Below are 25,266 nucleotides of genomic sequence, written 5' to 3'. Positions count from 1 at the left end.
TTTGCATAGAATGCTTTGGTCTTTTGCCTAGATTCCATCTGTGACCACTTAGGAGTCAGTGGAAATTAAGTGCTATGGTAAGATGACCTCTTTCTTTGCTGGTGAGCTGAGGTTCCTCTCACCACATTTGTCAGGAATACTGTGTCCTTTCCCCACTGCCCACATCATGAGAACTACACTACGGACAGATTGGTTGTGGTCTTTTCAAATGAGGTAACCACAAGGGGCGACATCATATATATCTGTTGTAAGGCCCCGTGACCCTAGTGAAGGCGTATGGAGATGTAGTTACTGTGGAGTCTGTGGTCACGGACATGGTCCTTTCGGCAAGGGACTTGATGAAGCGCAGGTACGTGGGCTCGGCAGGTTCATGCGGCTCAGTGGGCTCCCGTTTCACTTTTTTGCCGTGGGTTTTCTGAGGCACATAGTCTGGGCCATACTTTTCACACTCTTCCTCTTTCTCGCGGGCTTTCTCGGCCATTTTGGCTTCCCAGAGCGCCAAGCCATGTTTCGGCTCATTCATGCTCTTGTGCTGGTAGAAGACGAGTGAGATCCTGGTGGGGTGATTCCTGTTGGGATTCTTTAAAGGGGTGGTGGCGTGCAGCTCGCGCTTTGCACACTCGATGAGAATGGACCCATGAGTCGGAGCCACAGCCACTCCCCCAATGTCAGGGTCCAGGAAGCTCTGCTCGCTATCAGACCAGACCTCGTCATTGTCCTCGGCAGCACAAGCCTGCTTTTCCTGACTGCCAGCGTCGTGTACTTTGTGGAAGCCTTCTTGGACAGAAGCAGCTCCATCATGGTTAAGACCTGGAAGCGTCTTAGATAACCCATTCGCCGTGTGGGAGAGCACGTCATTCTCCTTGCTTGGGAGACGCAGGGCATGAAGAGAGCTGTTGAACATGCTCGGAGCTGCACCGTAGTTATGGATTAAATGAGAAGGTGGGTGATGCTCACCATTTTTATAGTCTGTGTTTGGATTGCTCAGATTGGGTGGTAATCGAGAGGCAGCCCCCATGAAGTGGCCATCCATCTCATGAGCGGAATAAGGAGGAAATGTACCTACATGGTGTACATTTGGTCTAAGAGTACAACTGCTGAAGGTATCTCCTTGTATATTTTGGTTTCCGTAACCTAAGTACTTAGAAGTAAAACTCTGGCTATTTCCGAACCTTGGCTGGTAAAGCGTATGGATGGGTGGTAGATTTAGCTTAGACAGAGGATCTTGGTTTGGATACCTGTATAGATCCATGGGCTGAGACTGGGGAGAATAGGAACCCAGATATTGGGAGCACTTGTCCATTGATATGTTTCCATTGCATTGATATGATGATGGATATTGGTTATTCTGATTCAAAAGCCCAGGGTAGGGGCTCATGGGATTAGAAGAATTCAAATATGAACCTGCAGCTTGGGATGAGGTGGAATAGAGGTTCATGGGGTTGGCGCCTCCATAAATATCTGAAGTGTGTGAAGAGCTTGGATAAGGACTAACTGGATTGGGCCTTCTTGTGTATAGACTGGTGGATCCAGAAGAAGTGTAAGAGCTGACAGACTCTGACTGAGGGTTATCAGTGAAGGGGTGATGTGGCTGCTGCAGCTGTGGTGGCTGCTTCTGTGGCTGTGGAAGCTGCTTCTGCAGTTGGGGCTGGGGCTGCTGTATGACTGGTCCTGAAAGTCGCAGAAGTTCTGTGGACAGGATAAGAGAGAGCGAGGACAAACATGCTTGATCAACACTTTATGAGAACTAGGGAGGATGCCTACATGTATGTGAGAACCATCAGTAGAATTACGCAACACCCCTCACACGAGGACAAGAGCAATGTCAGAGCTCTCTAATCACCGTCTGGCGTAATTTTTTGTGTCTAAAGCATTAGAAATAAAATGGCAGAGCACACAGCAGTACATTTTGGTAAATGGTGAAAAATGTAATAAAACATCCAAAAGCCATTCCACTGAGAGCGTCGTGTTCTCTGGAGCTTCTGCGCGTTTGATCAAGCCACACTCTCTACTTGAAGTGCCCTGCCATCTCCCTGCCCTTCCTTGACACAGTTATGCCTTCCTCAAGGAAGCCGTCTATAAACCCAACTTCTAGTGCTTTTGTAATACTTCGTCATAGCCACTGCAAACATCAGTCAGATAAAGCAACAGTCATAATGTACTGGAATTATCCATTTTTAGTCCCCTCCTCACCTCACTGCAAAGTATTCCCTTGAGGGAAAGGACCATGTCTTATTTTACTTTATTTCTCCATTGCCTGGCATGCAATCAAGTATGTTAAATAGGTAATGTAGCAAAAAATTTGTTATGGAAGATTCAGCAGTGCTATGAGAAAAAGAACGACATTCATTTAAATACCCAAAGCACCTTATACAATTGGCAAACCCTATTTCATTAGCGTGCTTTCCAGGAAGGAAATTAACACAGCTGTAGATACAACTTTAAAGGAACTTTCAGCTTTGTAAATGAAACTTTTAAAAGTCATACTTCTGTTTCATGACCACACTTAAAAGAAAGAGTAATATGAGATGAGAACAGATAAATGGAGCTGCAATGGCAGTCCTGAGAACTGAAACAATCACTGCAGAGGCCAGTTAGAAGGAACTAGACACAAAGTTCTAACTGATTGTACTTTATAGCTAACTTAAAAGAGATATCAGGGAGTGGATAGGATTTACTTCTCTTAGTGTAAGTCAACCAATCAACAAATGTTTATTAAACATCTTTGACATATTTTTCTAAATTAGTTTTATCCTTGAGCTGCAAAATCAATCAGTAGGGAGATTTGACTTTGTGAAGCAAAGACGGTTGGTTCTAAGCAGAGCATTATACTAATGCAAAAGACATGCATTTTTCTTTTGTTAATAGCTAGGCCAATACCATCTCTGAAATTTGGATATGGACATCACATTGTATGATTTCTCCTTCTAGAGTATTAACTACAGACAAAGCAAGAAACAGAATATCTACTAGCATTGATAAATAATGCTCTATTGCTACTACTACAGATGTGATCTATTTTGATGGGTAAAAGCTTTTTAAGAGCTATATGTGGATTCCCCTGGTACACCTCAGCCTCAACATGGCTAAAGAAAGGTATCTTACTCTCCCGGCCTTCCCTCATAAATCTTATTTTCAAACTTACCTCAATAAATAGTACTGTTTTAATTATCTAGGCTTATAACTTTGCAGTCATCCTTAAATATTTTTTCTCCTTCATTCTAATGGTTTGTCACCATTGTATTGATACTCATTTTGGAAGAATTCGCTTCTGTCATCTCTTGCTATATCTTCACTGCTACCACCAAAACTCAAGCTCTTATTACCTCACTCTTGGTTTACTGCATCAATCTCCAAACTATTAGTTCCTCTACCTCTAATTTGGCTTGTCTGTCATTGATGGATTAACACTAATTTCACCATATCACTTACCATAAAACTTTGCCATTTATTATAGAATAAAATCCGAACTTCTCCCTCACACTGGGGCTGATGCAACACCTCACTACCGTCTCCAAGAACAAAGCCTGGGCCTTGCTACTTTAGAGAAAATTCTAGTACAGAACTAAGACCGTGATTGAACATAACCTCCCAAAGTTAACAATGTTCATTTTTAAAACACGTGTCACGTAACATACAGTGCTTCACATTAAATTTACCTGCCAACTGTTTCACCTGGCTTCCAGTTTCAATCTGTTTGGTACGAGAGGAGGCTGACTTTTCCTTTTCATTCTTATTTGTGCTGCTCTCCAAAGAGGAAAGCTTTTCAGCTGCAGCTTTCTTGGCTTCTAGTTTCCTTTGTCGGCATGTCTTGACTGGCTCTGCTAACATCCTGACTTTCCGTCGAAAAGAACTCAGTACCTGAATGGCACCATTTCGTTTTTTCTCCTCCTGAGCTTCTACACTCCCAAACTCATCCACATCAGAGACTTTGTAGAGAGGCAGAACGTGGAGCTGCTCATCCTCAGGTTTTCCTCCAATTTCTCGATTGTCTTCTCTAGTGAGGGTGCATACCTGGCAGGGAAATAAGACAGCACAGACTCAGTTTCAGTCCAGATGACAGCTGGTGTGTGTGTGCGTGTGTTTTCCCTTCTCAGTATTTACATTTGTGGTGCTGGCCTAGTGGACCAGATTGGTTTGTTACCATAAAACCATGATTGTCTGTTATTAATGAAAATTGCATCAAAATGTACATCAAGATAAACAAGTTCATGTTGACATTTTTTTTTTTTTGGAATCTATCAGGAACCGTTACCTGCAGTGACACTGTTCTTCACATACATTTCTGACTAAGGGAAGAAGCTTCAAAAAGAAGCTACAAGTTTCCTCTACCAAATGACTTCCTCTGCTTTTGGTAACATCACATTTGCCTCATCTCATACTTTGTACACAAAGAGATTTCACATCTTTCCTCACAGCTAACTCTCCTTAACTGTGTTTAAGAAATTTCCACAGGATACCAAAGTGAAATCTAAATAATGTAAAATTGAAGATTTGATTGATACAGGTAATATTTAAGTTAACACTGCTTCTACCTTTCTTTTCCCTCCTCTGTACTTTATGAAATCTAACTTACTGTTTCTCTTCTCACTCATTTCTCTTCTGAAAAGAAAAAAAAAAAGCTACCTCTGCTGCTTTGATAATTTGATGGTACTTTATTCCTTTTGTTGGCCACAATCACATTGGCTTTGATGAAAGATTGTTTGTTGGTTTTAAAATACTAGCTTTTAGTATTTAGTGTTTTTAATTAACGGAGAAAATGCGACCACAGTTATTTAAAACCCAAGGTAATACAAAATCATTGAAAGATACTCTTGAAAGGAATGTGATGATTACATTAGATTTACCTTTATAAGTAAGTTTAACATGCAATGGTATTAAAATGAGCATTCCACTTCGTACACATAAGTCTTCCCAAATCCTTGCCTCTGAGCACTTGTAACCTTTTCCCACAATTTATTCCTACTCGCTTCTACCTCTCTAGTGCTGCTTTCCATTTCACCTCACAGAACCTCACAGACCTATCAGAGACAAATTCCCCTTCAATCAAAAACTTTCTCATCCTCTGCCCACTCTCCATCACCTTGCTGGAGAGAAACCTGGTTATCTTCAAGACCTACTGTAGCTCCAGCTATCATTTATTTCTTCTACTTCCCAGAATCTAGCAGAGCCTCCAAATGACGAGCAGGTGTTCAATACCTGGTGAGTGATTGTGTTAGATATTGTGGATGATAAGTCTCATGTTTGTTCTCCTGAATCAGAAATCAGCAAACTAGGGCCTGTGGCCAAACTGCCTTGCAGCCTGTTTTTGTATGGCCAGTGAACTAAGAATGTTTTTTTTAAAGAACTTTTTATTGAAAAAAATCCCAAACAAAGAATATGACAAAGATCCTATGTGGCTTGCAAAGCTTTTAACAGAAAACTTTTCCAGCCCCTGCTCTAGACCATTAAACCAATACCTTCTTTGTTTCTCAACAAAAATTTCACACCAGATTCCTTGAATTAATTCCACTACTGCCTACTATCTCTCTGAATTCTTTTCTACACTATAATTTAACTATAGTGCCTGCCTTCTATTTTCCATGTTAGGTCTCATTGGTCATCTTCCTCAATTACACCTGTATCCATGTTGATAACTCATTAGGTTGATTAATTTATAGTTTCTGTACTTGAGCTTTTTCATTCTTTATCTCCACTCTGAGTCATCTCTTTAGGTGCAAGGCCACACCCTGGGTTTTGATGGTACGCAACACTGCTTCCCCACTAAGATGGATCCATTTTCTCCCCTTACCAAAGCCTTCAAATACAAGGACCAATCCATTTTACCCACTGTAATATGTAGTTACAACGGGTTCTTTTGCACTTTGAACCTTCTGTAGTAGTTGGTGTGACATCGACGATGCATTTTTCATTTATACTTTTCTCTGCAGGCTGGACTGGTACCTTAGCTCGTATATGGCTTTTTGCTTAACTGATTATAACCTACTAGATATCTGACAGTGAATTTTGAAAGAATTTTTTTGGGCATCTGATTGTAGCTGGAGAGGCTTAGTCACTGGTTTAGATTAGCACCAAGAATTTCCATGGTTTTTTTTTTTTTTTTTTTTTGCGGTATGCGGGCCTCTCACTGTTGTGGCCTCTCCCGTTGCGGAGCACAGGCTCCGGACGCGCAGGCTCAGCGGCCATGGCTCACGGGCCCCGCCGCTCCGTGGCATGTGGGATCTTCCCGGACCGGGGCACGAACCCGTGTCCCCTGCTTCGGCAGGCGGACTCTCAACCACTGCGCCACCAGGGAAGCCCAAGAATTTCTATGATTTTCACATGCTTGTCAGTACAGTTTTCCACTAATGTGACATGCCAACCTGTTATGAGAGTACTAGTTATGCAAAACAAGGTCACCTTGCAATAGCAATCATTCATGAAAACACTGTTCTCTGCAGGGACACCGGCAGAAAACATATTACTCTAAATGCTGCTAACTTCCAATCCTCTACTCTTCAACAGGACATGCTGCTAACCTCTCCTCAGCACCACTTACCAATGTGCTGCCATTCTGCATGTTGTGCAAGTCTCTATGGGCATGAGCGCAGAAGTCCAAACATGCAGTGACCCCTGAGAATGGACGGCCTTCCTTCAGACCCAGACGGCACTCTGGTGCTCTGTGTTCATATTCAATCTGAAAAACGGAAGCGAGTGTGTGACTGGGGAAGTACTTAGGCATTTCAAATCTTTAGGCACACATTTGACAAAAAAGTACAGGACCTGTGTACTGAGCAGGTCAAAAAGGTTCCTTAGTATTATATTTTATATCCCCAAATACAATGGAATGACACAAAATAGAGCAAATGCCTTGACACAGTAAAGTTATTTAATAGTGTTACTGAGATATAATTTACTTACACTTTAAATATATGCTGTTTATTATACTATTTGATTATATATATATATATACACACACATACATATACATACATGAAACCACTACCACAATCAAAATAATGTACATATCTATCATTCCCATAAGTTTCCTCACGCCTCTTTATAATTCATGCTTCCCACTTTGTTCCCAGGCAACTACCGATCTGCTTTCTGTCACTAGAGATTATTGTAGTTTGCATTTTCTAGAATTTTACATAAATAAATCCATTTTGAGTTGATTTTTACATAGGGTGTGAGATTAAGAGTCAAAGAATTTTTTTCCATATGGATATCCAACTGTTCAAACACTGCTGGGTAAAAAGTTTACACTTATCTCATTGAATTGCCTTTGTTGAAAATCAATTGACCATACATGTTGAATCTATTTCCAGACTCTCTATCCTGATCTTTTGTTATGTAATGGTGTGCTGGTGTGTGTGTGTATGTATGTGTGTATATGCCAATAATCAACTGTCTTGATTACTAGTAAATGTGGATTTGTAGTAAATCGTGAAATCAGGGAGTATAGGTATTCAAATTCTGTTCTTTAAAAAAGAAGTTCGACTATTACAGGTTCTTTACATTTCTATTTATTTTAGAATCACCTTGTCAATTCCTTCAGAACACCTGGTGAGATTTTGATAGGTCATGTACTGAATCCATTGATTAATTTGGGGAAAACTGAAATCTTAATAATACTTAGTCTTGTGATCCATGAACATGGTATATCGTTCCAGTTATTTAGGTCTTTTATAATTTCTCTCAGAAATGTTTTGTAGTTTTCAGTGCACAGGTCTTGTACATTTTTGTTAGATATATATTAAGAATTTCATATTTTTGATGCTATTTTAATTGTTATTGGTTATCATTTCAATTTTTAATGGTTTATTGCTAGTATAGAGAAATACAATCGATTTTTGTATTTTGCAACTGTGCTAAACCATTTATTAGTTCTAGGAAGTTTTTTGGTAGACTCTTTGGGACTTTCCACACACATGTTGTCTGCAAATAAGGATAGTTTTATTTCTCCATATTCAATCTGTATCCTTTTTATTTTCTTTTTCTTGCCTATTTCATGGTCTAAAATTTCCAGTTAGATGTTCAATAGAATAAGATACAAGGATATATTATACAGCACAAGGAATATAGCCAACATTTTATAATAATTATAAATGGAGTATAATCTTTAACAATTGTGAATCATTATGTTGTACATGCGAAACATATAATACTGTAAATCAACTGTACCTCAATTTAAAAAATTAGGTTGTCACAAAAAGCTTGCTGGCAAGATGAGAACTATTCTTGAAAACATCCCTTGAATTTTCTTAAGCAAACATTCATTTGATAAAAAGTATTTATTTTTATTATTTTATGACAATTGTATATTAAATTTATGTTTATAAATATGGCACAGAAAACACCTTCAACAAATAGTAAAACCTACTTGAGAAGTTAAAAAAAAAAGATGTTAACTAGAAGTGGTGAGAATGGACATGCTTTTCTTGTTCCCAATGTATAATGTGTTTTTTAAAAAAATTTAGCTTTCCATTTACTGAGTTTTCACAGATGGCAAAGCCTACCTTAGGTAATAGGCATGATCCCATCACAATAAAATAGCATTAAAAAGTTTCATGTCACAAAATGGAGCAAAGAAATTACAGTTCCACCTAGCTGAAGCAAGTTAAGGAATGAAATGCTTCTTTAACTTGCTGTTTTACCATAAAAACACTAAACACTTTAGTTCTTTCACCATTATGTGTGATGTTAGTTTTAGGTTTTTCATCTATGCCCTTTATCAGGCTGAGAAAGTTTCCTTCTATAGATGTTAAAGTTTGTCAAATGCTTTTTCTCTATCTATTGAGATAGTTTTCCCCATTATGTTGGTTAATATGGTGAATCACGTTGATTGATCTTTGAGTGTTAAATGAACCAGCTGCTCCTGAAATAAACTCCATTTGATCATAATATATTATCCCTTTTACACATCGTTGGATGTATTTAGATGAAATTTTGTTAAGAATTTTCACATCAATATTCATGAAGATCATTGGACTTTACTTTTTCTTTAATGCCCTTGTCTGATTTTAGTACCAGGATATTTCCAGCCTTATAGGATGAGTTGGGAAGTATTTACTCCTTTGCTACTGTCTAGAAGAGTTTCCACTGAACTATTCTTTCTTTCTTAAATAATGAGTGAAATTTGGAAGGGAAATCATCTGGGCCTGGAGTTTTCTTTTTGGGAAAGTTTTTAATTACAAATTCAATTTTTAAATAGATATAGGACTATTCATGGTACTTTTTCTTTAGTAAGCTTCAGTAATTTGTGCCTTTCAAGGACTTTGCCCATTTCATCTAAGTCATTTCTTTTCATAAAATTTTAATAATGTTTTCATTCTTATTCTTTTACCATCTGTAGGATATGTAATGGTGTCTCATCTTTAATTCTTGATATTGACAATTTGTACCTTCTCATTTGTTCTTGAACAAATTGACTAAAAGTACTAGCTTTTGGTTTCACTGATATATTCTATTTTCTGTATTCTATTTCATTGATTTCTGTTCTTACCTTTAGTTTTTCCTTCTTTCTGCCTTTTATATGGCTAAAGTTCTCTTTTTCCAAGCTTCATAGGATATAAACATAGATCATTGATTTGAGACTTTATATAACATTTCTGATATAAATGTTCAATGCTATAAATCTTTCTCTAAGTAAGCTTCATAGCTGCATCCCACAAATTTCAGTGTCACATCTTCATCTTCATTCAGTTTGAAATACTTTCTCCCTTGTGATTTATTCTTTGGCCCATAGGTCATTTAGAAATAAGTCGCTAAGTTTCCAGATATTTAGGGATTTTGTAGGTATCCTTCTGGTACAGATTTTCAATTTAATTTCATTGTGATCAGAGAACATATTTTTTGGCTTTTAAATTTATCAATACTTGTTTCATGACCCAGAATATAAACTATCTTAGTAAATCATCCTTGTATATTTGAAAATAATGTTAATTCTGTCATTGCATGGGGAGTTCTATACATAACATCAATTTCGTTAAAAGTGTTGTTCAAGTCTTCTGTTCCTTTACTAATTTTCTGTCTACTTGTTCTAATGGTTTGAGAGAGATATATTGAAAACTGACTCTATCTGTAGCTTTGTTTGTTTTTAGTTGTATCAGTTTTTGTTTAATAAAATTTAAAGCTATTATTAGATGCATACTTAGGATCATCATATTCTCTTGCTAAACTGACCTTTTTATATTATAAAATGACCCTCTTTATAATATTCTTTGCTATGAAATCTACTTTGCTATTAATATCACTCCAGCTTTCTTCTGATTGACATTAGCACGGTATTTCTTTTTTCTTTCTTTCTTTTTTTTTTTGGCAGTACACGGGCCTCTCACTGTTGTGGCCTCTCCCGTTGTGGAGCACAGGCTCCGGACGCGCAGGCTCAGCGGCCATGGCTCACGGGCCTAGACGCTCTGTGGCATCTGGGATCTTCCCAGACCGGGGCATGAACCCGTGTCCCCTGCATCGGCAGGCGGACTCTCAACCATTGCACCACCAGGGAAGCCCAAGCATGGTATTTCTTGGTTCTTGCTTTTTTAAATATCACAATTGTTCTGTATCAATGTGATTATTCAATATCACAAGCTCTGCCTTTTAATTGGGAGTGTTAAAAAAATTTATATTTAATGTGGTTTTTGATATGGCTGGGATTAAATATACCATTTGCTATTTGTTTTGTTTTAGTTTTCTTTTAGTTCCATATTTTAAAATATGTTTTGGGATTAATTCCATTCTCATCTCTTTACTGGGGGATTAGTTATACATTTTTTGTTAGTGGCTGCCTGCTTTAAGGTTTACAGTGTAGTGTACAGTCTATATTCAAGTAATATACCATTCCATCCATATATGACATAAGAATCTTACAACAGTATACTTCCAATCCCCAAGCCTCTGTGCTATTTTTATATGTTATAAACCTTAAATTACATTTTTAATATATTTTAAAATAAACTATCTTGTAAAGAAATTTTCTAATAAGGGGAAAAAGTCTTTTTACTCGCATATCTACTATTTATGATGTTTTCATTCCTTTTTGCCAATCTAGATTTCTATCGTATCATTTTTCTTTCTATCAGAGGGCTTCCTTTAACATTTTTGAAGTTTTTGTCTGCCGGTGGTGGTAAATTATTTCAGCTTTTGTATGCCTGAAAAAAAAAAATCTTTATTTTTGCCTTCACTTTTGAGAGTTGTTTTTACTGGTTATAGATTTGTAGATTGATAGTCTTTTTTTTTCTTTCTTTCTGTACTTTAAGGTTGGTTTTCCTCTTTTTTCTTGCATCTTTCTCAGACTTTAAGTCTTGTGTGTGTGTCATCCATTTTTTTCCCTATAAGTAATGTCTTTTTTCCCCCATCTACTTTTCACATTTTCTCTTAATCACTGTAAGCAAGTTGATTTTAATGCAATTTTATATAGTTTCTTAATATCTCCCCCCACCCCCCGGTACCATTTGGGGCTTGCTGAGCTTCTGGGATGAATGGGTTTATAGTTTTGAACAAATTTGAAAAATGGTGATTATACTTAAAAATATTTTTCTGTCCTCCTTTTGGGACTCTAATTACACATATATTAGTGTAATAATATTGTGCGATGATGTGATCTAGTTAGCTTTATTCTGTTCCTTGAATAAAAATGTATACAAAATCTAGCTGGTCCTTAGACTCATGCCATCTCATAAGAAATACCATGCAGGGGTCTGTGAATGGATTACTGGAAATTTATCTCTATGTCTGGAAGACAGTTCTAAGTGCATGGCTCTCTGATGGTGTAAATCTGTGCTGTTCAATACGGCAGCTACTCCCCACGTGTAGCAATTTAAATTTAAATTAATTAAAATGAAAAGTTCATTAACTCAATTGCACTAACCACATATCAAGTGTTCAGTAACCACATGCAGCTAGTAACTACCGTTCTGAACAGTGTAGACAGAAAATATTTCCATTGTCAAAGAAAGTTTTCTTGGTTTAAAATGTCATCATCTCCACACATGATGAAAGCACATGATTTTGAGATTTGAGCCTGCTAATTCAGTCCTAAAGTTTAATGGTACGATAACCATAGAAAAGATAGAGAAATATAACTCTACTGGATAGATATAAAGGATATTTAAGTTAAGAAAACCTATATTCTAATTCCATGGAGCTAACAGAAGAAATGCTGTGAAGACCCAATGAAGCTTAACTTCAGCAATAAGACTTTATGAAATCAAGGAACAAAGCAAAGAAGAACATTCATATATGAGAAATAAAGGTACTATATTCAGTTGGGGGAAGGAGGCAAATACCAAATAGTAGACTTCCACAGCACCTATAACCTTGATGTGTTATGTATACTGTAGGAAAAGATCACGTGGCTGTTTTCTGGGGTCTCTAAACCATGTTAAGACATATGGATAAACTTTCCAGTAGTACCTACCATGCAATATAAAAAACACCTTATTCGTTCTTAGCCATTAGTTGATTTAGTTTATATAGACATTACATTTATTTTTTAATGTATGAATGTATGTATGTATTTAAATTTTATTTTATTGTGGTAAGAACACTTAACATGAGAGCTACACTTTTAACAAATTTTTAAATGTACATTATTGTTGACTATAGGTACGATTGTACAGCAGATCTGTCGACCTTATTCATCTTGCTTAACTGAAACTTCATGCCAATTGTTTAGTGTATCTATCTACACATTTACTCATATACAAATATTAAAACACATCTAAGGAATTATACCTAATCATCTTGTTATAACTTAAAAACTTGGGGTACCTTCATATTTTAGATATTCCAGGTTCAGGAAATGCATAAAATACTCCAAACAAAAAGTAATAGTGTAGAATATAAATGCTTAGATAATCAAGTTTGTATGAGACAGTCTATAATAGGAATCAAAGGAGTAAGAACATCAATGCTTGTTGTTCTGTTCCTTTCCCCAGTTAAAGCCATTTGATTAATATCCCCTATAAAATATTCACTCAACAGAAAATGGCCAAACTTGAAATCTAGCAACATAGACTCAATTTATTTTTTTCTTTTTATAGCTTGATTTATTATTTTGCTCACCAGAATTATTTTACAACGGTAGCAAACCATTCCTTATACTTTTCTGTGACACTGATTAAAATAGGTAAGGTTGTAAAAATAACAATATTAATCCCACTGTTATTAATAGCATTTAAAATAATTTTCATAGACATTAACATATATCTCTAAATATCTAGGTTGTGACATAAAACAACTTATAAAGAGACAGTCATTATTAAAGTTGCCTCCTTTGCTCCCACTTAAAAAAAAAAAAAATTGAGGTTTGGGGAAAATGTCCACAATGGAAACAAGAATACCTAAATTGTTGACTAGAATTGGTGCCCCGTCTGTCTCTGCTATGTAGACAAATCTAGTCCCCTTATAGAGTCTTTAACATTATTAAGTAAATGACAATGTTTGCAAAATGTGTCATACTTCATGCTTTCCCGTACCCATACTGCTGTGTACTCTGTTCTGAATACCTTCTCATCACCTCAAGCTTTCCTCCATCTATCAATCTTCCTCTTCCTCTTAAATCTTTAACCTCTCCTATTCCATTGCTCCTACCCCCAGTCCTTCCTTCACTGGTTTCTCTTCCCCCACTCACCCCTAAAATGTTAAATATTAAAATCATTAGCCCCTTCTCCTCTTTGTAATTTTCACTCTGAAAAATTGTATTTACTACTAACTACTTCCTGCATTTTGATAATTCCCAAATCACAGTGCTAACCTGGATTTTTCTCCCGATTTTTCTTTTAAATATCCTAGAAGTATGTCAAACCTAGCATGTCCAAAATGAAATTTGTCATCTTCTCCTTATCTCCTCCAAACTTACTTTTCCTCACTGATTCCTAATACTAATACAACCATCTGTCCAAGCCAGAAATTTGGTGGACCCTCAAATTCTCTCTTTTGCTCGTTCTCAAATCCGATTGGTCACTAAGTTTATAAGTTCCACCAAATATTTCACATACTTATTTCATTTTCTCTATCACTACTGCTATTTCGTTAAATTAGGACCTTAACGTCTCTTGCCCAGTGATTGCAATAGCTTACTTCTCTAATTTAATCTTCTATAATCTAAGCTGTATTTCATTTATTTGGCTTGAGTGACCTTTTCAAGTTAAATCACTTCACCCTCACCGTCCCCAATATACACTTAGAACACCCCAGTGGTAGGCCTCTTACCTATAAGATAAAGTTCAAAGATCTTTGTATGGCCTCCAAGGCCATTTGTGACCTTACATCTCTACTTTCAGGGAGAACCTTTTTGTTCCTTCAGAAATGTGCATACTTCTATCCCAGCTGTTATCATGTTTTTCTATAGCTGGCATTTTACATATCTCTGTCTCCTCTAAGGAAGGAGTTTTGTAAGGACAGAGAATCTGCATTGCTCATCTTAATGTCCACAGTGACTAAACACAGCATCTGGTTCATAACAGGCTTTCATTTAGTGCTTTTGCTGTTGATGTTACTGAAACAGTGTAGATTTCACGGTCTTTTGCCTCCTTCACGAGCATTTCTGAACAAATCACCTGGCCTTCCATATAGGTATAACCCAGCACACACTTAGAAAATAGGAAAGGAAAAAGAAAAAGGAAAAATCTAGCAAAATCTGACATATCTCAACACATGTATATACACTTACAAAGTAGTACACCCATAGCTTTACATGTATAGACTTGCTGTGGAAACAGTTAACAGGTGGTTAGAACCTATAGTATGAGCTATATAATTGCAATTAATCACTAAAGTCTGCTTACAGAGATAAAATTATCCATATGAGAACAAGATTAGTAGGTAAAATAGCTTGTGAGCCTTAAAAGCTCATTATCTTTACAGATTAAAAGACCAAAAATATACTCTTTTGGATGGTGTAATTTTCATATATCAAATATTCATATATCAAAAACAGAACACTGCAGTGGTTTCAACAATTAGGAAGAGAAAAAGTTAGAAAAATAAAGGAAAATTGTTGCTTCAAAAATATCTTTGGAAAGATAGGCCATCAATAATGAGTAAGTAAAGTGTTCTAATCATTGTCAATAACTGTTTAAACTTACCTGATTATTATATGCATCAGGTGCAAGTTTCTTGTATGTTGGTGCCATAAGAGTGGACAGGTTTTGTAAATGAGACTCCAGTTTCTCTTCCTGTATAAAATGAATAATTCTACATATTAAATTCTAAATCCATTCTATCCATATATGAGAGAGGCTATCAATTAGATTTTTTCCCCTATATCTTAGATCCAAATCACAAATACATACCGTCTCATTAAATATCGGCTTGGCCAAAAAGTTTGTTTGGGGTTTTCCCATAACATTGGCCAACCCAATAACTAAATATCATCTTAACGTGACTATTTCTAAGTGAAAAGCATAGACCTATTTTTGTATGTGCTGTTAAATGTCTAGCTCTTTGGTATTTACATGAGATTAATCAATTTTCTACTTTGCATGCAGATATTTGGCATTTTATTAATGTAAGTCTATGCTGGTAGTAGGATTAGGAGAATGAAGCCATACGGTCTTTAAAAGGTCACATTCTCTATTCTTCTCCAATTAGTGGCCGAGGAAGATGAGCTATTGAAAGGATTTGTTTTAATCTATTTCTAATCTTTATATTTTAAATGTTGATAAAAAATAGCATTACAAAATTTGAAATGATCACTCCATAGAACTAAAAATTACTATGTTATTCAAATATGAATAAAACCCTAAGAACTATAATGTGGTATATATGAAAAACTTTGTAAAGTTTACTTGAGAGGAAAAATGTTCAGGTATATTCACCCCCACCCCCAAGCAAAGAATATGCTTTTTTAAATGGTAGGGGATGATACTCAGTTGTTCTATTCATTCTCAGAAGTTCTCATTTCACATTGATATTTCTCTAAAAACCTTGGGAGATGTAAGCAGCTGGCAGAGGTATACTTGCTTGCATTTTAGAAGGTGAGGAGGTTTCTGACTGGAGTCCTCCTACCTAACAGAGGGAGGATGTCACTAGCCATCCCCTGCATTTGTTTACATGAAACACAAGAGTGATAAACATTTATGAAGTAGTGGAGAAAATGCTCTCCAGTGTGAAAATTAAAAGTGTAAGACAGCAGGCAAAATTGCTATTCATTAGGTTTATCAAATATTTGTGTTTTCTTATGCAGAGGATATCTAGCACATTAATACAGCTTATTAAAATGTTACGATTCTATGAAAAATTTGTATCATGACTTGAAGAGCTTTTGCACTTTATTAAACCTCCACTTACTATTATAGTCACAAATAATAAAGCTAACAAATTTTTCAAAGGGACATAAAAATTATTATATCAATAGTATAATTGCATATTTCAATTGCATTTAAAATTTGAAAGAAAATTATAACATGTATAGATTTACTAAAAATTTGATCATATATGAATGCTAAATATACTGAGATTTTCTGATTATTCAATTAGCATACTCCAGAATACATGCTACACAAAGGTTGTTAAACGTGATACCAATCTACAAGTTATATTTTGAGAAATATATATTCTAGAGAAGGACAAAAACCAGTGATGTCAATGAGAAATCAATGTTCATTTATTTCAACTACACCTTTATATTAAAATCTAAATATGTTTTAGTTACTTGAATGCATTTATTATAGTAACATTAAGGCATCAAATCTCACAGGTTGAAACTGTGACTAGAAATGGACTTTTATGAATGTGGCAGTCACGAACATGATTTCTATAATTCAGGTTCAAAAGATGAAAGTTCTAACACTGAAGTAGTAATATTTAGTTTTAAGATGGAAATGACAGCTGTGTGAAACTCTGGAGTTTACATAGATGACAAAGAATAAGTGTAAAAGGCCATAAGTATAGTTTATGTTGATCAAACTTTATTACTTTAGTATCACATGGTTGTTATTATGCTAATTTTATAAAATATTATTATGTGTGCCTACCGTTTAGCCAAAATTTTACTGATCTATCTCTGAGATGAAATTCTCTGTTAATGAGAGTTTGAGTATATTATATTGTTCACTTCATCTGTGCTCATCAATTCTCCATGAAAAATAAACAGATTATACATCAGGAAGTAAACAAACCTCTTTTGGGTCATCCCCAAGCAGCTTAAATTTTCTTGGGATCTTGCTCCTGGCAAACTTACATCCATTGTAGTACATGCTCCATGAACAACCAAAAGAAAAGGAGGCACCACAGGTCTCTGGGTCCAGCCCCTGACAGGCACACGTTCTCCTGAGAAATCAAAGAACCAAGTTCATGACTATGGATAGCACTGTCCAGGCTATCAATCTCATATTCTGGGTGTCTACATTCCAAAATGAATGCAAATAGTTTTGAAAGAAGTCTAACTCTATATTAAGCTGTGCCACAATCACATTAGAAAAGAACTATTTTCGATTGGCTTTAAAAGACAACTTGAACAAATATTTTATTGTAGTATAATATACACAGAGAAAGTACACATAATTTTATAGCTTCTAATCACTCACAAATGAAACATACACAAGTGAGTGCCACTCAAACTAAGAAACAAAACATATACTTGCACCCCTAAATCCCATCTTATATTTCCTTCCAGGCATTGTCCTCCTAACAGTAACTTATGTCAGAAGAGATTAGCTCTGCCTACTTTTATCCTATATAAAATATACTATATTCCTATTGAATATAGTGTATGTATGTGTGTGTATATATATGCCTATTTTTATACTATATATACTATAAACCTACTGAATTTAGTGTTTATGTGTGTATATAAATGTGTGTGTATATATATATATAGTTTTGCCCATTTTTATACAACGTATAGTATAGTACACACACATATGTATAGTTTTGACTATTTTTATACTACATATAGTATGCTATATACTTCTATACTGCAGTATAAAAACAGGCAAAACTGTATATGTACATATATGTACACATATACATACACACATACATACATAACAATACACGTATATGCAGTTATCTAGTATAAGCTTATTTGTGTCTTCTTTTCTTCAACATTGTTTGGAATATCTATCCACAATGTTGCATGTAGTTATACTTTATATTGATGTATTTATTCACTGAGTACAGTTTCTTTTATATGGATATGCCACAAATTAATCGTTCCACCATTGATGGGCATTTGAGTGCTTTCTAGTTTTTAGCTAAAATACAGTATTGTGACTTCACATCCCAAGTCAGTTATATCCTAAGGGCAATAAACAGACAAACAAAGAAACCAAACATTAAAAACAGGATAAAACAACCCACTAGGAAAACTATATTCAGTAGGTATTTTTTCACAGCTGTATTGAGGTATAATTGACAAATAAAACTAAGATATTTAAAGTATACAACATGATGATTTGATACAAGCATATATTATGAAAGGATTTTCCCATCAAATTAATTAACACATCTATCACCTCACATATTTTTTTTTCTTGCAATGAACATTTAAGTTCAACTCTTTTAGCAAATTTCAGTTATATAGTAGGGTGTTATCAACTATAGTCATTAGATCCTCAGACCTTACTCATTTTATAACTGAAAGATTAAATATATCCTTTTACCAACCTCTCCCTATTTCCCTCATCGCCCAGCCTCTCACAACTTTTCTACTCTGTTTCTGAGTTTGACTTTTGTTTTTGATTCCACATATAAGTAATATCAGGTATCTGTCTTTTTCTGTCTGGCTTATTTCATTTAGTATAATCCCCTCCAGATTCATCCATGTTGTCGAAAATGGCAAGATTTCCTTTTTTAAAAGCTGAATAATATTCCTCTGCGTGTGTTCACAAACCACATTTTTATCCATTTATCCATTGATGGACACTTAGGTTGTCTCCACACCTTGGTTACTGTGAATAATGCTGCAACTGGAATGCAGATATCCCTTTGAGATAATGATTTCATTTCCTTTGGATACATGTTAAGAAGTGGATCGTTTGTTTATGTATGGCTCTCCTGACCTCATTGGACAGCAGTAGTCTTATTTGTAGTAATGATATTATTTTGAAACTACTTATGTATGTTGTGACATGAAGAAATCATTATTAATGTCAAAAATAAGAATTTCAGTGTAAGATAAAATAAGTCTAAAGATAAGTAAATATCTTGTAAAATCCTATGAACAATAAATAGTATGAACTCACGATATGAATTAAAAAGCTCAAATTTTCTCTTTCAAAAAAAAATTACTTCCTATATCAGTCCACTGAAAATGCCTAAAGTAATATCTTTGTAGCAATGGGCACATCTGGACACATACTGTGATCTCTAAATATCATTTCTCATTGAAATGAATGTAGGTTAAAATTCATGAGGGTTCTTTTTTTCAAATGAGTTGATAATGATACCAAAAAGAAAGAACAAACTAACTGATCATTTTTGGATGGTTACAAAGGCACCAAATCACTATTTTGAAATTTCACAACTAAAGATACTTACCATGCATTATTCTGTCATTTGTTTACAAATTATATTTAATGGTAACCAAACAGTTGATAATGAAAAGTTCTTTAAAGAATTCCGTCTAATAAATGTAGAAGGAATGTTATAATTAGAAGTTACAATTTTACAGATGTCAGCAAAAACGGCAGAATAAGGATCTCTGAAAATACCCTCCTCCACAAAAGCAAAAGGAAACCTGGTAAATATGGTCAGAATCAATTCTTCAGAAATATGGAAATTAACAAAAGACTTGCAGCAGTCCTGGAAGCATTTCTTCAAGAAAGGCAATGAAATTTTGGTAAGAAGCTAAGCTTTACAGTGTTTTAACTTGCCCTATTTCCACTGTCCCCAGAACTCCACGACACCCTTGAAAACCAACAGCCCACATTTATGGTGAAAATCAGCAGGTTGGCAACCACTGGAGAGGGCAGAATTAGGCTGGATATCCTCCAAAGCCCCATTCCTAGAGAAATGTCATTATTTTACCTATTTGGCAGTTGTCTAGAAGACACCACTGGCAAGGCTTTCTTCATTTGATCTGACTTGGAGTTCACCTATTGTATATAGCCCTTTCCCCACTGGAGATATTTGTTGAAAATAGTCAGAGGCAATTGTTGAACACTGGGGCTGCCTGAGGTCTTGGTAGACAAAACTAGCTAGACTGACCAAGAAGAAGAGAGAAGACCCAAATTACTAAAAAATTAGAAATGAAACAGAGGATACTACCAATGACCTTATAAAAAGCATTATAAGGGAATACTATAAAAATGATCTATCAACAGGTTAGATAACTTAGATGAAATGGACAAATTCCCAGAAAGCACAAACTACTGAAACTGACTCAAGAAGAAATAGAAAATCTGAATAGACCTATAACAAAAAGACTGAATTAGTAATCAAAAAACTTCCCACGAGGATAAGCCCAGGAGTACATGATTTTGCTGGTGAATTCCACCGAACATTTAAAAAATTAGCCCCAATCCTTTACAAATTCTTCCAAATAATATGAGGGAACCCTTTTCAATGTATTCTATGAATCCAGTATTACTCTGAAACCAAAAACAAAGACATCACAAGAAAACTATAGACCAACATCCCTTATCAATATAGATAAAAAAATCCTCAATAAGATACTAGCAAATGGAATCCAGCAACATATACAAAAAGTATACATTATGGCCAAGTAATATCTATCCCATAAGTGCAGTGTTGGTCCAATGTATAAAAATCAATCAATATGAAATACCACATTAACGAAGTGAAATGCAAAAAAAGCATTTGAGAAAAGTACAACACCCTTTCATGATAAAAATACTCAACCTAAGAATAGAAAAAAAAATCTTCCTCAACCTGACAAAGAACATTTACAAAAACCCTACATTTAGCATCATACCTAATGGTGAAAAGCTGAAAGAAATCAGAGACAAGCAATAGCTGCTTGCTGTTGCTAATTCTGTTCAATATCTACTGTAGGTTGTAGCCAGGGAAATTATGCAAAAGCATTAAAAAAAAAAAAAAAAGAAAAAAGTAGACACCTAGATTGGAAATGAAGAAATTAAACTATCTCTATTTGTAGATGACATGATTTTGTATGTATAAATCCTAAGGAATCCACCAAAAAAATTTGGCACTAATAAACTAGTTAAATAAGCTTGTAGGATATAAGATTAATATATAAAACTGAACTGTGTAAGTGTATCCTGGCAATGAACAATCCAAAAAAAAATAAAAACAATTCTACTTAAAACAGCATCAAAAATAATAAAATATTTAGAAATTTGACAAAAGACGTGTAGGACTTGTACACTGAAAACTATAAAACATCATTGAAAGAAATTAAAAACCTAAATAAATGTAAAGACATCCTATGCTAATAAACAGGAAGACTTAATATTGTTAAGATGTCAACACTTCCCAATTAATTTGCTGATTCAACAGAACCTCTGTCAAAATCCCAGATGGGGAAATTATTAAGTTCATCCTAAAATTCATAGGGACATGAAAAGGACCCAGAGTATCCTGTAGGATACTGTAAAGATCCTGCAAAAGAAAAACAGTTGGAAGATTTATACAGCCCAACTTCAAAACTTACTATAGCAACTACAGCAATCAACAACATGTAGTATTGGCATAAGGATAGATATGTAAATTAATGGAATAGAAGAATCCTGAAATGACACATACATCTTTGTCAATTTTCAACAAGAATGAGAAGACCATTCAATATGGAAAAAACAGTCTCTTCAACAAATGGTGCTGAGACAACTGGATAGTCACATGCAAAAAAATGAAGTTGAACTCTTATCTCACATCATAACAGTGAACAAAGACCTAAATGGAAGAGCTAAAACTATAATACTCTGGGAAGAAAACATTGGGGTAAATCTTTAATACCCTGGATTAGGCAATGATTTCTTAAATATGACACTGAAAGTACAAGCAGTTAATTTAAAAAAATTGACTTCATCAAAATTTAAAACTTTTGTGCTTCAAGGATATCATCAAATGAAGAGACAACCTACAGAATGAGAAAATATCTGCAAACCATGTATCTGATGAGTTCTAGTATCCAGAATATATAAAGAACTCTTATAACTCAAAAATTAATTTAAAAAGGAGCAAAGATTTAAGAAAGGATTTCTTCAACGAAGATATACGAATAGCCAATAGCAAATGAAATAATGACTAACATTATCACTCATTAGGGAAATGCAAATCAAAACCATGAGATACACATTATACCCACTGGAAGGGGTATAATAAGTAAAATAAATAAATAAAGGCAGCCAATAAGTAGTTTTGGTGAAAATGTGGAAACATCAGAACCTCCATATATTGTTGGTAGGCATGAAGAGTGGTGCAGCTGTTTTGGAAAACAGTTTGGCAGTTCCTCAAAAAGTTAAGCATAGTTACCATATGACCAAAATTGTCACTCCTAGGTATACACCCAAGAGAACTGAAAATGTATATCTATACAGAAACCTGTACAGAGATATTCATAGCAGCATTATTCATATAACCAAAAAGTGGAAATAACTAAAATGTCCATGAACTGATGAACAAAGAAAATGTGGTACACATATATGCAATGGAATATTATTCAGCCATAAAAAGGAATAAAGTACTGACTAATGTTATGACACGGACAAAACTTTAAAACATTATAAAGACCTATGAATAAAATATGTAGGAATAAATTTACCTAAGGAGGCAAAAGACCTGTACTCTGAAAACTATAAGATGCTGATGAAAGAAATCGAAGATGATACAAACAGATGGAGAGATATACCATGTTCTTGGATTGGAAGAATCAATATTGTGAAAATGACTATACTGCCCAAGGCAATAAACAGATTCAATGCAATCTCTATCAAATTACCAATGGCATTTTTCACAGAACTAGAACAAAAAATTTTTAAATTTGTATGGAAACACAAAAGACCCCGAATAGCCAAAGCAATCCTGAGAAAGAAAAATGAAGCTAGAGGAATCAGACTCCCTGACTTCGGACTGTATTACAAAGCTACAGTCATCAAAACAGTTTGGTACTGGCACAAAAACAGAAATATAGATCAATGGAATAGAAATAAACCCATGCACCTATGGCCAATTAATCTATGACAAAGGAGGCAAGAATATACAATGGAGAAAAGACAGTCTCTTCAATAAGTCATGCTGGGAAAACTGGAAAGCTACATGTAAAAGAAGGAAATTAGAACATTCTCTAACACCATACACAGAAATAAACTCAAAATGGATCAAAGACCTAAATGTAAGGCTGGACACTATAAAACTGTTAGAGGAAAACAGAGGCAGAACACTCTTTGACATAAATTGCAGCAACATCTTTTTTTGATTAACCTCCTAGAGTAATGAAAATAAAAACAAAAATAAACAAATGGGACCTAATTAAACTTAAAATCTTCTGCACAGTAAAGGAAGCCATAAACGAAACAAAAAGACAACCCACAGAATGGGAGAAAATACTGATATTTGCAAACAAAGCGACAACAAGGAATTAACCTTCAAAATATACAAACAACTCATGAAGCTCTATGTCAAAAAAACAATGCAATCAAAAAGTGGGCAGAAGATCTAAATAGACACTTCTCCACAGAAGACATACAGATGGCCAAAAAGCACATGAAAAGATGCTCAACATCACTAATTATCAGAGAAATGCAAATCAAAACTAAAATGAGGTATCACCTCACACAAGTCAGAATGGCCATCATCAAAAAATCTACAAACAATAAATGCTGGAGAGGGTGGGGAGAAAAGGGAACCCTCATACAGTTGGTGGGAATGTAAATTGGTATAGCCACTATGGAGAACAGTATGGAAGTTCCTTAAAAAACTAAAAATAGAACTACCATATGAGCCAGTGATCCCACTTCTTGGCATGTATCCAGAGGAAACCATAATTTGAAAAGATACATGCACCCCAGTGTTCACTGCAGCACAATTTACAATAGCCAAGACACGGAAGCAACCTAAATGCCCATCGACAGAGGAATGGATAAAGATGTGGTACATATATACAATGGAATATTACTCAGCCATAAAACAGAACAAAATAATGGCATTTGCAGCAACATGGGTGGACCTAGAGATTATCATGCTAAGTGAAGTAAGTCAGATAAATATCGTATGATATCACTCATATGTGGAATATTTAAAAAATGATTTACAAAACAGAAGCAAACTCAGATTTTGAAAACAAACTTTTGGAGACCAAAGAGGAAACGTGGCTGGGGGGAGGGATAAATTAGGAGCTTGGGATGAACATATACACACTACTATATACAAAATGGATAACCAACAAGGATCTACTGTATAGCACAGGAAACTCTACTCAATATGGGAAAAGAATCTGAAAAAGAATGAATAAACTATAATAACCTATATGGGAAAAGAACCTGAGAAAGAATGAATATATGTATACGTATAACTGAATCACTATGCTGTACACCTGAAACTAACACAACATTGGAAATCAACTATACTCCAATAAAATTTAAAAAAATTATGCTAAGTGAAAGAGGCCAGACAGATTAAATGTTGTATGATTCTATTAATATGAAAAGCCCAGAAAAGACAAATCTATAGAGATAGAATGTTGATTAGTAGTTGCCATTTAAGGGGGGAGGAGAATGGGAAGTGATTGCCTAATGGCTTTGAGGTTTCCTTTTGGAAGCAATGAAAATGTTGTACAACTTTGTGAATATACTAATGCACTGTACTGTATACTTTAAAAGGGTGAATTTTATGGTGTGTGAATTATATAGAAATTGAAAAAACTCACACATAACAAAATGACTTCAAGGTGATTTCCTATATGAAGTGGCTTCTGAAAAGGCACCTTTATTTTTATAGGGGCCTTTCAAATATTGTTAGAATTTTTACATTGCAGCCTAATTTTAACGTGGCTCAGAATTTGGCTAATGGTTAAATAACAAATCAGAAATTGTAATCAAAATATTTACCTATACAACAGATTTTTAAAAACACTCTCAACCTCTTTGGACTTCTGTTAAAAAAAAAAAAAAAAGGGACTTCCCTGGTGGCACAGTGGTTAAGAATCTGCCTGCCAATGCAGGGGACACAGGTTTGATCCCTGGTCCAGGAATATCCCACATGCCGTGGAGCAACTAAGCCTGTGCGCCACAACTACTGAGCCTGAGTGTCACAACTACTGAAGCCCGCGTGCCTAGAGCCCGTGCTCCACAATAAGAGAAGCCACTGCAATAAGAAGCCCATGTACTGCAATGAAGAGTGGCCCCTGCTCACCTCAAC

The 25,266-nt window shown here is 35.2% G+C and overlaps 1 protein-coding gene across 1 annotated transcript in view; it reads right to left on the bottom strand.

Annotated features, from left to right (window-relative positions):
• Positions 1 to 232: 232 nt before the first annotated feature.
• The window catches only part of TET2 (tet methylcytosine dioxygenase 2), a 130,451-nt gene continuing 105,417 nt past the window's right edge, over positions 233 to 25,266 (bottom strand). Inside the window, exons 7-11 of the mRNA XM_065877726.1 lie at positions 17,106 to 17,256; positions 15,072 to 15,161; positions 6,539 to 6,676; positions 3,660 to 4,014; positions 233 to 1,689 (exon numbers count right to left, since the gene is read on the bottom strand). Coding sequence (XP_065733798.1) covers positions 233 to 1,689; positions 3,660 to 4,014; positions 6,539 to 6,676; positions 15,072 to 15,161; positions 17,106 to 17,256 — 2,191 coding nt within the window. The remainder of the gene's footprint in view (positions 1,690 to 3,659; positions 4,015 to 6,538; positions 6,677 to 15,071; positions 15,162 to 17,105; positions 17,257 to 25,266) is intronic.

Source organism: Phocoena phocoena, chromosome 5 (genome assembly GCF_963924675.1).
Source record: "Phocoena phocoena chromosome 5, mPhoPho1.1, whole genome shotgun sequence".
Lineage (NCBI taxonomy): Eukaryota > Metazoa > Chordata > Mammalia > Artiodactyla > Phocoenidae > Phocoena > Phocoena phocoena.
The sequence above is the reverse complement of the archived record's forward strand: the minus strand, read 5'-3'. Positions and strand labels throughout refer to the sequence as shown.